The sequence below is a fragment of the Rhincodon typus genome, chromosome 3, assembly GCF_021869965.1.
Source record: "Rhincodon typus isolate 14 chromosome 3, sRhiTyp1.1, whole genome shotgun sequence".
Taxonomy (NCBI): Eukaryota; Metazoa; Chordata; class Chondrichthyes; order Orectolobiformes; family Rhincodontidae; genus Rhincodon; species Rhincodon typus.
In genome coordinates this window covers 120494609-120508174 of record NC_063334.1, presented here as the reverse complement: position 1 = coordinate 120508174, position 13566 = coordinate 120494609, and the positions used below count along the sequence as shown (strand labels likewise).

The 13566-nt window shown below is 40.9% G+C and overlaps 1 protein-coding gene across 3 annotated transcripts in view; it reads left to right on the top strand.

Moving 5' to 3' along the window:
* rgs12b (regulator of G protein signaling 12b) overlaps window positions 1-13566 on the top strand; it is a 199111-nt gene that overhangs the window by 170924 nt on the left and 14621 nt on the right. Inside the window, exon 18 of one of the 3 annotated variants that reach the window (XM_048595117.1) lies at window positions 1325-1502. The exons of the other annotated variants lie outside the window; for them this stretch is intronic. Coding sequence (XP_048451074.1) covers window positions 1325-1416 — 92 coding nt within the window. The 3' untranslated portion in view covers window positions 1417-1502. Of the gene's footprint in view, window positions 1-1324; window positions 1503-13566 lie in introns of those variants that run through there. 3 annotated transcript variants of the gene reach the window in all.

Genomic DNA, 13566 nt, shown 5'->3' with positions numbered 1-13566 from the left:
ACACACAAACCACTCTCTGTGTAAAAAAAAAGTTGCCTCTCATGTCCTTTTAAAATCTTTCTCCTCTCACCTTAAAAATATGCCCCCTAGATTTGAACTCCCCCACGCTATGGAAAAGACCCTTATCATTCACCTTAACTATGCCCCTCATATAACCTCAATAATGTCACCCCTCAACCTCCAATGTCCCAGTGAAAAAAGAGTCCCAGTCTTTCCAGTCTATCTTTATAACTCAAGCACTCCATTCCTAGCAATATCCTAGTAAATCTTTTCTGAACCTACTCCAATTTAGTATTATCCTTCCTATAACAGGCCAACCAGAACTGCACTCCAGAATGTCCTCTCCAAAGTACTGTACAACCTCAACATGACGTCCCAACTCCTACACTTAAATGTCTGAGAAATGAAAGCAAGCATGCTAAATGCCTTCTTAACCACCCTGTCTACTTGTGACGCAAATTTCAAATAATTATGTACCTAAACCCCGAGGTCTCTCTTTTCTACGACACTACCCAGGCCATACCATTACTTCTTTAAATCCTGCTTTTTTTTCTATCATCAAAATGCAATACCTCAGATTTATCCAAATTAAACTCCATCTGCCACTCCAGCTGAGATAACATTCTTGACTGTAAAAGTTTTACAATGGTTTTTCCTTAAAGTGTATTGCAGATTTTCAAATTTGGTGAACCTGTTGTTATTAAGATAATGAAGGCAAGGATATAATTTGATTGAAAAATTAAATAATGACAGACTACTATATGTTTGTAGTTACAATAGTGATATGAAGGCATTACTAATTCTTAGTGTTCAGCTTCCTAGAACTTCACCAAATAGGATCCTGGTTTTTAAAAAAAACATTGCCACGGTATGTGAGCCTTGATGGCAAGCTCCTCATTTATTGCCCATCCCGAGTTGCTTATGATGGTAAGTCATCACATTGAGCATACAAGAACTAATATAAGTTTTCAAACTCATGAGAAGTCTGGATAGAGAAGACAGGGAAAGACTGAAAGAAAAGGACTGAAAATGCAAATTTAAAATGATTTGCAAACGAAAAACTTCTTCACACCAATGAGAGCTAAAGGATCTGGAACGCACTGCCTAGAACTGTAGTGGAGTCAGAGTCAATGAGGCATTCAAGAGGGCATTAGGTGATATTTGAATAGAAACAGTGGGCTGAATCCTGTGTATTTTTCACTAAGTCTGCAGTGTGTCAAATCTTTTGAAAGTGCAGTATAGTGTGATTTCTTGCTGTATCTTACAAACTTGCCCAATGTAAACCCTCATGTGTGATTCCTATTGTAACATGCACTGTTCCCAGACAGCCCAACACCCAGGGATATCCCAGAATGCCCAGTATCCCTTACACCCACAGGACATCCTCTACCCCAGCAATGGAGGCCACAACACTAAGCCATGCCCTCCTGGTCTGAGGTTGCGACCTTGCTGAAGCTATCTGGAGTAATGGACGGCATTGTATTAAAAGGCCAGTGACCTTCTCACTCTGTCAGGGTAAGTGTCACCATCTTGTCTCACACTTGCTTATATCTGCTACTGTACCCACCTCCCATCAAGGTTATTGTCTGCCACTTTTACTATTGCCTACAACATCTTACCTCATTCACTGTGACTCACTGCAACTCCGGATACCATTAACCCTGCATACCCTATGTGTTGCCGACTCACTCGCTCAGGACCCCTCACCTGTACCAAAATAATAGCTATACCACCCACTTCCATCTCCCTTACTATGTATGCTTCTCTCAATCCAGGCAAATAAGCCCCAATAGGGCAGAAAGACTCAACAGGGTGGACGGCTGCCTGACATTTGGTTCTTCACCCTTTATTTGAAGGATGCTCTGACTCTGTCCTGAGTGGCTGACTGACTGTTTCCATGCCCCTAGACTAATATTAAAGGTGGCCCTTGACTTACTATGCCAGCATCCCTTAAGTGAAGACTGTCTCCCTTGATGTGACTGAGGCTTGTTGACAACTACGATAAATGTACTTCCTTTGTGTTTGCACTAAATGGCAAAGCAGGACAGAAGTAATGAGCCAGGTATCTCCTGTTGAAGGATCAAAACACAAAAAGCCACTGCAAGGCAGCAATGCTGTGAGCGTTCAGATAGGCTCAGAATGACTGAGTGCTAAGAGATCAAACAAACAGACTGGAAATGCATCCTGGTCCGGTTCCTAAGCTGGGTGTGGTCCTGGACACAACTGCAGCCCCAGGTGCAGCCTTGAAGGGCAGAAATATCCTGTACATGGGTGGGAGTTGCGCCAGTTGAAGGCTGGCACATGTTGGCTGCCAGTGTCTGTGGTTGTGGGGTGTGTGTGGTGCCAGTGGAAATCATGCCATGAGATCGTGGTACCTCATAACCAATATAGAGATCCTTTGGAGCAAGGAAAAACCTTAATTCACTGGGTGCCCGCTCTGATTTCAGTGTTCGTTTTCTCAACATCCAGCTTCTTTGGGAAATTTAGAATGAGTTGGGATGACAACAAGGCATTTAGCAAACAATAACCCCCTTAATTCCCAACTTGCCACTGCCTCATATTTGTTAAAAGGTGGAGCAAGATGCTCCCAACATCAAGATTGGCCTCGCCAGACTTCTTTTCAATCCTGCCACAGATCTTGCCAGAACCCAAATCGCTGAGACCTCTATAAAATTCCATCCATTATGCAAGATAATTAGGGAGAGGCAGAAGAATGACACTAAGCCCTAATGTTTGTTAGAAAGCCAGTGAAAACACAATAGGCTGAATGGCCTCCTGTGCCATAACAATTCTATGATTTTGTGACCGCAATCTGTGTAGTGTAGGCACACCCACATGGTGATGGGGTTACAGGATTTTGGCCCATCGATTGTTGAAGATATTTTGAAGTCAAATAGTGAATGCCTTAACTTACAGATGGCGATGCTCTTGTGCATCAGTTGACCATGCTCTTCAGGACAGGAAAAGTCGTGGGTTTGAAAAATGCTGTCAAGGGAGCCTACGTGAGTTGCTGTGGTGCATCTTGCCAATGCTCCAATATATGCCAGTGTGGGTGGAATGTCTATCAAGCAATTTAAGAATGTAAGAATGAAACAGAGACAGGATACAGCCATTCAGCTCTTTCAAATCCGCTCAGCCATCAAGTATGATCACTTAATTTTCTACCTCAACTCCACTTACCTGCCCACTCCTCATATGCTTTGAAGAGTCAAAGTTCTCTTGACCTAAGTTTTGAACGTACTCAATGATGGAACCTTCCCAACCCTCTGGGTAGACAATTCCAGAAATTGACGGTCCTCTGAGTGAAGAAATTATTTAATCATTTCAGATCAATCCCTTATCCTGAGGTTTTCTCTGGCCAGGAGAAACAGCATAATTAGTTTTGTTTAATATTAAACTCTGGTCCCAGGCAAAAATCGTATCACTTTCAGACTTAAAGAGCTTGTCAAGTGTTGTTGCAGCTGCACACATTCAGGCAAGTGTAGGGTATACATTGCGCTAATGTCATGCCTCACTGAGATTGCGCGCTGAAAATCAAGTCCTGCTATTCCCACTATCATCACAAAAGTTAAAAATTTCATGAAAGTATTGAAAATCCCCCAATTTACATCTTTGGAACTAGAATTCTGAACTTAACGGGAATGGCTGTTTATTACAGATAGATTTTAGCCACAGGGAAACAATTATAAACCACTGATATGTTGCCAACTGAATCTCACTTTGTACATAATCCGGTGCCAATTTGTCTGCAAGTAGCTTTGTCCCACTGGTTGAATAAATAGTGTAATCAACACTTAGAATAGATGCTGGTACTTTCCTTTTTAAAAAGTGCAGCAATCACTTCCACAGTGCTTGGTTTTTAAAATAATCATTTTCCCATTTCAGTTCATAATCAACAGTACAGAAAAATGAAATGATATCATTTTTACATGACTATAAAATCAAGAAAGTGCGGATGCTGCCCGAAAGTGTGGTTGAGTCAGAAAATCTTGCATTGCCGTAGCCTCCAGAGCTATGGACCAAAAGCTGGAAAATGTGATTAGTACAGTCAGATCTTTGTTGACAAGGACAGACATAATGAGCTGAGTGACCTTGTTTTATGCTGTACATGTCTGAGAGTCAAATCTCAAAATCTGAAATAAAACAAAGAAGTGCTGGAAATACTCAGCAGATTAGGCAACATTTGTAGAGAGAAACTGAAGTACATTTTAGGTAAAAGGTTCTGACCTTTCATCAGAACACATTTCATCATTGCATCACAGTTGTGCCTTGGAGGTGGTGGAGAGGCCTTGAATAATCAGGAGGTGAGTTAATCATTGCAGAATCCCAATCTTACCTGCTCTTGCAGTATTTACCCAGCTGGTGCAGTTAATTTTCTGGTGAACAGTAATTCAACGATGTTGATCTGTGATCAGGGTTGGGAATAAAGGTTAGCAGGAATTAAAATACAAGAGCCAACTAATCTACATGAGTTTCCTGTCTTTTTTCTTGGCTTCAGCAACTTCTGTCAGGGCAACCTCAAGAAGCCCCTATCTCGTAATAATGCCAACTAAAATTTTTAAAGGGCACTGAGTTGGATCACGTTGTATATCCAAGCCATTCTTTCCAGATTCAGTTAAGTATAATTAAGAGAAGGCTTGATAACAGCAATTTGCTTGAATAAGAATGTTTATTAAGTAAGAATAATGATAATAATGGTAATAATGAATGATTATAGTGGAAAAATAAATGGGAGAGAAAAAGCAAAAAAAGCAACAAGTCTCGGGGATCCCTCGATCGATGGCTCGTCTGGAGGCTTAGGTTCATTCCTGACACTGTTCACGATTCCGGGCCAAGCTGAAGTCCAGCAGCAGCAGACTGGAATGAAACTCTCTCTCTCTTATACAGTGTGACAAACAGCCAGCACAAAGAAAGCAGATACAGAAAGACAAAACTGCTGGCTGGTACAGAAAACACAGGATGGGTAAACAAGTGCAGGTGTCATCTTCAGCTCATAAAGGAATGTTCACAGGACTCATTCAAGGCCTTGCAGCTTGTCAAGTATTATTCTAAACTTTTCCAGCCTATTTTGCCATCCTGTACCATCTATTTTCTCATGCAGCTGTGGAATATCATTATTAAGTTTTGCTCCTTCGGCCCACCCTATACAGGCCCATTGAGGACCATGATCAAATTTTGGTAGGGCTGTATGCAGTGTCTGTGCCAGACCAGGAGCCAGTCACCTAGTTACGTGCATTCATGAAATAACTAGTGTCAACACCATAGCAGAGGTGGGGGAGCATGGTGAGTAAAAACACAGGGAGCTTAAGGGTTTGTAGTCCTCCGAGCATTGGAAGAGTGCAATAGAAAGAGGAAAAGGTTTCCAGTAGCATTTGGGTGGGGTACATGAACACCGTGAAGACAACAACTGGCACTGGGAGCAAGACTGTCGGATTTCAGGTGCAGTGCCAAAGACAGAATTACCAGTTCAGAGAGCCGTGCCACAGGGATGTGACCGTGTCTATCCAGGCAAATGTTTACAGTAATTCGCACTTTCGTCATGCAAAACCTCACACTTTGCAGCAGTGCTCACCATGTCCCACCAGCAACCATCAAAATCACTGTGGTTTTGAATTTCTTTGCTTCTGACTCTTTCAAAGGGTCAACTGTAGACGTTGATAAAGTTTGACAAATGGCCTGTCACCATTGCACCTGTCAGGTTACCACTAGTCAGAAAAGGTGGTCTGCCTTGAGGTTTCATCACTGCCAATGCCAACCCTTGCTCTCCATCACCACCTCATTCCTGCTCCTCAATCACCATTTCAAAACAGTGGAGACTCCACACATCTGGCTTTGGCACTGGTATTCCAAAAGACAAAAAGTGCACATTTATGTGTGATAGACACTCCGTTGACCTACTCTGCCCTCTATGGTGACATCCAGTCTTCTGAGCAATGCTTGTCTTGTGACCTCTGAGGAGGTGGAGGCAGCCTGTCCCCTTGTCTCAGCATGTGACTGAGAAACACACACCACATAAGTGAAGGTGTCTCCAGAAACAGATGTAATGGCATTATTGCATGGAAGTCTCCATTACTGACCCCTATCACATAGATATTCCTGAGTCAGAGTGACTAAGAATACAGTTGCTGATGGAGCATGATGAGGTAATCCTGTGCATGTCAATCTCCATTTGCTCCAAAGAGTACATTCGCATTCTCCAATCTACCTTAATCGCTCAAGTCCTTCATCCTTGCAGCTTTTCTGGTAATTCAAATATCCCCACATCCTTCCTTAAATATGGTCACAGACTGGGTACTATGAACTTGTTGTGCCTTAACAATAGGGTCAGAATGATTTTGTACTCTTATGTACTGGATTTAGTGGAGCTTTCAGAAAAGTGAGTCCTGACCAGGGTGGGGAGGGGTGCTGTGGGAGAATCAGTCAGGAGTACCTTTTTCAGATTCCCAATTATAGATTGGTTAACTCAGTTGGCTGATGGCTGGTTTGCGATGTAGACTAATGCCAACAGCGTAGGTTCAATTCTTGAACTGGCTGAGGTTATCTTGAAGGACTCTCATTCTCAACCTCTCCCCTTACTTGAGGTGTGGTAACCCTCGGGTTAAACCACCATCACTCGCCTTTCCCTCTTGAGAGAGCAGCCCTATGGTCCATTAAGGCTATGATGACTTTACCTTTTACCTTATTGGAAAGTTGGCCCCAATTAAATTGGGAGCAGGAAGACTCTCATTGGGTACTTACATTTGGCTCATTAATAAGAAGCTTAACACTTATTATCCCAAAACCCAAGGAATTTAGTAGTGTCTTGGGGTTTTAGTGGAGTTGCATTACTTTCCCATACCTCTCCAAGGCCAGCCAGCATACACTGTCGGGTTTGCCTACAGCTTTGTGGTGACATCCCTCATTGAGAATGTAAAATCGGCATCTTGATGCACCTCACTCCCTCTCCTCGCCTCCTGTGCTAACTCAATCTCACCTGTGACCTATAATCCAGCAATGGTCCTGCTCCTGGGTCACGGTACATTATTAACAACATCCACTGTTCGTGGTGGTACTACCTATATTGGAGAGCTACCAGCTCTGATTGGCTCTATGACAGGATTTCTCCTCACCGGAGATTTCATTTCATTCGAGGCTTGATGCTGGCCAGTGAAGTGTCTTAGAGGCTCTTAATCACGTTGGCTTCCTCTATTGCCATCAGTTCTCCAACTGTGGGTGTAAGGATCCATGTTGCTGAACAAAATACAGCCCAAATCTCATAATGAAATCCAGGATTCCATGTGATTTGCGAATTACTCTTCCAGTTTTTCTGGCCACCTTCAAAAATCTATCCGTGTGAACCTGTAATGTCTCTCTGTTCTTGCACACTCTTCAGAATTGTCTCATTAAGTCAATATTTCCTTTCCCTCCCCCACCCTCTAACGCTTCTGCCAAAATGAATCACTTTACATTTCTGTTTGTTCAATATCCACCTGCCATTTATCTTCCCATTCTGTTAGCTTAACTGTGTCCTGTTTTAGTTGATTAGTATCATCCTCTCCATGTGTCACAGGGCCAGGTTTCATATCATTGGCGAAATTTAAATTTTTACTCTGCATTCCAGTATCCAAGACAGTTATATATAGATCTAGGAAAGTAATAATCTTGGTATTGACCTTTGGAGAACTTTTATTATAATGTACCATCTCCAGTCTGATAAATTTCCATAGAGCATGACTTATTTTCTGCTCTTTTAAGATTTTTTAAAAAATCCAGACTGACACTGACCCTCCTAATTGCAGTTTCAATTTTGTTAACCTTTCTTTTATCTGGTACTTTGTCAAATAGAACATCTATTGTGTCATCTTTATCAACATTCTCTATTGCTTCATTAAGAAGTTCAATTAGATTGGTCAAGCATGATCTGTTTTTTACAAATTTGTCCTTTGAGTTAAGGCATTTCCAAATGCTTTTTGATTTTTCTTCCCTTAATTATTGTTCCTGAAACCTTTCCCACCACCAATGTTAAACTGCCTGACCCCTAATGCCTAGAGAATATCCTTTCTTGATTAAATATTTTACATCACTATGCAAGTAATATTCCTTTATGAACATTCAAATTTTATGTGGAGGTGCCAATGTTTTAAGTTTTCAGAGCACTGCTCCTTCGTCAGGTGAAGAGCAGCGCTCGGAAAGCTTATAATTTCAAATAAACCCATTGGACTATAACCTGGTTTCGTGTGATTTCTGACTATACAAGTTTGGAGCAGGATAGACCTTTCAGCCCCTCAGGAATTCTCCTCCATTCAATGAGAATATGACTGATCTGATTACTCCTCATTCCTGCCTACCCCACTTACTTTTCACTGCTTTGTTTTTCAAGAATCTATCACAAGGACTCTGGATCTCTTCCTCAAAAGGCAGTGGAAACGAAGTCCCACTACCTTCTACAAAATAATTCTTGTTATCTTTGTCTTAAATGAGCAGTTCCTGATTTTTAAACTTTTCTCCAAATTTTATATTCTCCAACAAGAGGAAACTTTCCACGTGCATCCTGTCAAGACTTTTCAGGATCTTATACTTTTCAGTAAAGCTTTGAACTCTTGAGGATACAAGGCTAGCTGGTCCAACCTTTTACTCATAAGACAAAGCACCCATTCCAAGTATTAGTCAAGTGAACCTTCTCTGAACTGCTTCCAAAGCATTTACATCCTTCTTTAAGCAAGCAGACCAATACTTGTCCACAGGATTCCAGAGTTGTTCTCACCAATGGCCTGTACAACAGAATCACAAATAATGGTGTAGAACTGTAAAACCTAGATTGACTCTTCCACAATCCTACTCCGACTCTGAGCTATGCATCTAGAAATGGTTCCATGTCTTGCATATTGCAAATGGAGCTTGTGTAAATGTGATCTCCAGCCACTGTGGTGGCAAGAATAGCAGGGTCTCTTAGACCAGAGGGACTTTGAAGGGATGTAGTAATGGTAAACAGAAGAGGAGAAACTGGGGATGGGACTTTGGTGATGGCAGGATGAAAATTAGAATTTTAGGAACAGTAAGGAAAATAGAATCCATGTTTTGATTGGGCCTGCTAAGGGATACAAGTGAAGCTAGTACATGAACTTTGGGATGGTGGAAGCAGGAGTGTGCTGACACTAACTGAGAGGAAAACCACTAGCTTTAACTGGAGACTGTGTGCTAGCACTAGCTAAGGGAACATCGGAAGATGGCTAGCACCTTGATCTGAATGGTTGAGAGGGATAAAGCAGCCCCTTGAACAGCAGGATAGAGCATCACATTGCCATCCAAGCCTCTCTCAAATTACCAAGTTCAATGAAAGAGTGCTTACTTTTAATAGATTCCATACAATTCAAATTTGTGTTAGAAGACAGGTTGTGAAGATGGAATGAGGGGTTGGCAAATATGTCACCTCACTGTAAAATGATTAGTAACAAGCAGAGTAGCCCTGAAAATTATAGGCCAATTAACTCTACTTCAGTCACCATGTCAGACTTGCATCACGTCAGTTTTGAGGATACCTGGTGGCTTCACCAATCTGGCTTTAGTTTATTTAAACATTACTTGTCTTCTCACTACTGTAGGAAATGTGTTAGTAAAATGCTGGAAGCTACAATCCTGGATAAACATACTGAGCATTAAGAGAAACATAAATTAGCCAGAGCCAGTCAAAAGGTCAGGCTTGAGCATCTTTAGGACTTCTTTGAAGAACTGTAACGGATGTAGTTATATGGATGTTTAAGAGTATGACAGGCTTAGATCAGGTAGGTGAGGTAAATCTTTTGCCATTAGCTGCTGGTAGGGCAAGGTGACGCAGATTTATGATTTTGGACAAGAAATGCAGGAGGAATGTAGTAAAGGTCTTCCTCATGCAACAAGTGGGGATGACCTGGAACTCACTACCCTTGAGAATGGTAGAAGTCGAAATGATCAGTGGTTTCAAAAAAGAAATTTGAAGGAAATAAATCTGCAGAGTTCCAGGGATAAAGTAGTGGAGTGAGACTGTCTGGATTGTTCCATCAGAAGACTCCACAGACTCGATGAACTGAATAGCTTCCTTCTGTGCCATAAATGACTCAATGGATATTTCAAAGCATTTGATAAGGGGTCACATACAAGATCTTATTTGAGTGTGAAGTAAGGGAATGTGTTCACTTGAACAAAGTAGGTCAATGGACCAAAAGGAAAGATCTGATGGATTTTTAAATTATTGATTCATGGGATGTGGGCATGGGTCAACATTTATTTCCCATCCCTGATTGCCATCCAAAAAATGGTGCAGAACTGACCATGAAAAGGCAAATTAAATATTTGGTTTTACAACTGGAGACATACGCACAGAAGAAAATTCCTTCTTTCTCCACTCCACCAACTCAAATGTCTTCCTTGACTGGAATCCAGTGCCACGACTATAACTGACTGGAGGCAAGTTCATTGACATCAAGTAAAGTATGAAAGAACTAATTTATCTGCTTGTTGCTTCCACTGATAATAGTAGCTTTGATCTTTAGTACAAATAGGAAATTGCTGGGCATGGACTTGTGTCCTGCATTCCAGCAGAGGCGATTAGTCAAGCCTGATAAAACTCACTGTAAAATTCTAATTCTTGAATATCTTTTAAGAACAGTGGATTTCACACAAAAGACTGTGAATGAGGCTGTTGAACTGTGCACATTTTATTCAACTTCATCTTCCACACAAACTGTTGGATTGATCTAACTGAACAGTTGGTTAGAAAATTGAAAATTATACATACCGCTAGGAGATACCTCCTTGAGTGCTGAAAGCATATGCTTGGGGATTTGCTATTAAAGAGGCAGAGAATTAATGTAGCACTTAAAGCTGCAGTTCCTGTTGCATATGCCGTGCTGTGAAGTTTTTGCCCCTTAGTTGATAATATGTGTTGCTGTATGGGATAATTGTGAAAGATAAAATAAACTCCTACACATCTGGTCCCGGTGGGTCAGATCTTGGCTGTGTGCTTGTTTTTTTTGTCTCCCCCACTGTTTTACCAATCATTGGAAGGAAATAGCTTTAGTACTCATGTCGGAGGATGTCAAGGTCACTTCCCATTTGACGCAGCCCCAGATTTTTCCAGCATGTCCACTGTCTATTTAAATTAGCTTTTTTTTTATTAACTACCTCATGTCAGATGAAAGATGTCAGTTTTTCCTTCTGCTTTTGACTTCACTATTCAACTTGTTATGTCATAAATCTGACAGAAACTGATCAATCCTCTTGTCAACAAAATTGCCTTATAGAGAAAAAAAAAAGTAAAGAAACAGTAACACTAGCTGTACTGGCACTGCACTGTTTTAAAGAAGGGTCACTGAATCTAAAATGTTAAGTCTCCTTTCTCTCCACAGATACTGTCAGACCTGCTGAGTTTCGCCAGCAATTTCTGTTTTTGTTCCGTTCTGCATCTATCCTGTCAAGCACTGTAAGAATTTTGTATATTTGAATGCGATTATCTCTCCTTCTAAACTCTAGACTAAGTATACCAGGCCTATGTAATCTTTCCTCAAGGACAATCCCTCCATCCTAGGAATTTATTTGGGGAACCTTTGCTGCATTTCCTTTATGGCAAATAGATATTTTCTTAGGTAGGAACACCAAAACTGCACTGAGTACTCCAGCTGTGGTTTTGCCAAGGCTCTCTATAATTGCACAAAACATCTTTATTCCTGTACTCAGTTTCTTTTGTAATAAATAACAATGCACCATTTGCCTTCTTAATTGCATGTTAACTATCAGTGAGTAATGATTAAGGACTCCCAAGTCCCTCTGAAGTTCTGCACTTCCCTGTTTCTCATAATTTAAGAAATATTCCATGTTTGTATTTTTCCAACCAAACTGGATAACCTCACATTTCTCCATATTGTATTCCATTACTCAAATTTTCTGCCCACTCACTGAACCTCTCCACATGTTCTTGGAATGTCTTTGCATCTTCCTCATTACTCACACTCCCATTCTAAGCTAATTTTGTGTCATCTCCAAACTTGGAAATGTCACATTTAATCCCCACATCCACATCATTGATATACATTGTAATGAGCTGGGGCCCATGCATTGATCCTGCTAATCATAGCCTGCTGACCTGAAAATGATCCCGTAATTCCTACTTTTGGTTTGCTGTCCATTAATCAATTCTTAATCTAGGCCAGTCAATTGCCCTAATTCAGTGTTCTCTGATTTTGATGACCAACTTCTTGCTTGCGACCTTATTGAAAGCCTTCTGAAAATCTAAATGTACCACATCCACCAGCTTCCCCTTATCAATTCTGCTAGCCACATCCTGAAAAAAACTTCCAAAAGACTTGTTGAACATGATTTCCCTTTAATAGATCCATATTGACTCTGCCCAATCCTACCATTATTTTCTTAGTGTTATTACTTTCTCTGTGATTGATGTGAGGCCATTGAACCTATAGTTCCAGTTTTCGCTCCCTCTTTTCTTAAATTGCATGGTTACTTTTGCCACATTACAATCTGCAGGGACTATTCCAGAATGTATAGAATTTTGAAAAATGGCCACCTAATACCTTTAGCATTTCTTTCAACATTCTGAGATGTGGATCATCAACTCTATAGTAGACTAATTTATGTACTATTAATTTCTCAATATGAATCTTAGTTATTTATTTACACTAGTGCCTAAATTCTCCATTATTTCTGGGAAGCTTTTAGCGTGTAAAGACAGACTCAACAGGCAGAATCTATACGCCTTAATGGCATGAGATATGGTGGGATTTGTGGCAGAATTGAGCAAGAAATCTGGCAAGGCCTGTCTCAATGGTGGGAGAAATTTAATGCATCTTTTACCTAAGTCTAGGCCTCAAAACGAGATTCTTGCTAGGCAGTGGCAAAATGCTTAATGGGGGGTTATTGCTCATAAATGACCTTATCATCTGCACAACTCACTTCATTGATGTGCTGTTTCCTATCTGACCACCCACCATGAGTAAACAAACTAGAATTCTCAATATGGATATTAGTGTGTACTTGGTGACTTCAGCTCACCACATGCTCCAAAGGACCTCCATTTTGGACAACAAGCATCAACATCTCAGGGCATGATGCATGAGACCAGCCACACGTACCCCATGTGAATGTAATCCCATAAGCCTGCAGATGAAGCAAGCAGTGAAGAAAGCATTAGTATGTTGGCCTTCATAGCAAGAGCATTTGAGCACTGATGTCTTGCTGTAAATGTACAGGGCTTTACTAAGACCACATTTGGAGTATTGTGTACAGTTTTGGTCTCCTTATCTGAGGGGGAATGTTCTGGCTAATGAGGGATTGCAAAGAAGTGGTTCCTGGAATAACGAGGCTGGCTTATGAGGAGAGACTAGATTGGTAGGGATATTATCCAAAAGAATTTAGAAGAATGTGGGGGGATCTCATAGAAACCTATAAAATTCTAACAAGCTTAGACAGGGTAGATGCAGGTAAGATGTTCTTCATGACCAGGAAATTCAGAATCAGAGAGCACAATCTGTAGATAAAAGTTAGGACAGAGACAAGGAGAAATTTCTTTGCCTGGACAGCTGATGAAATTCTCAACCA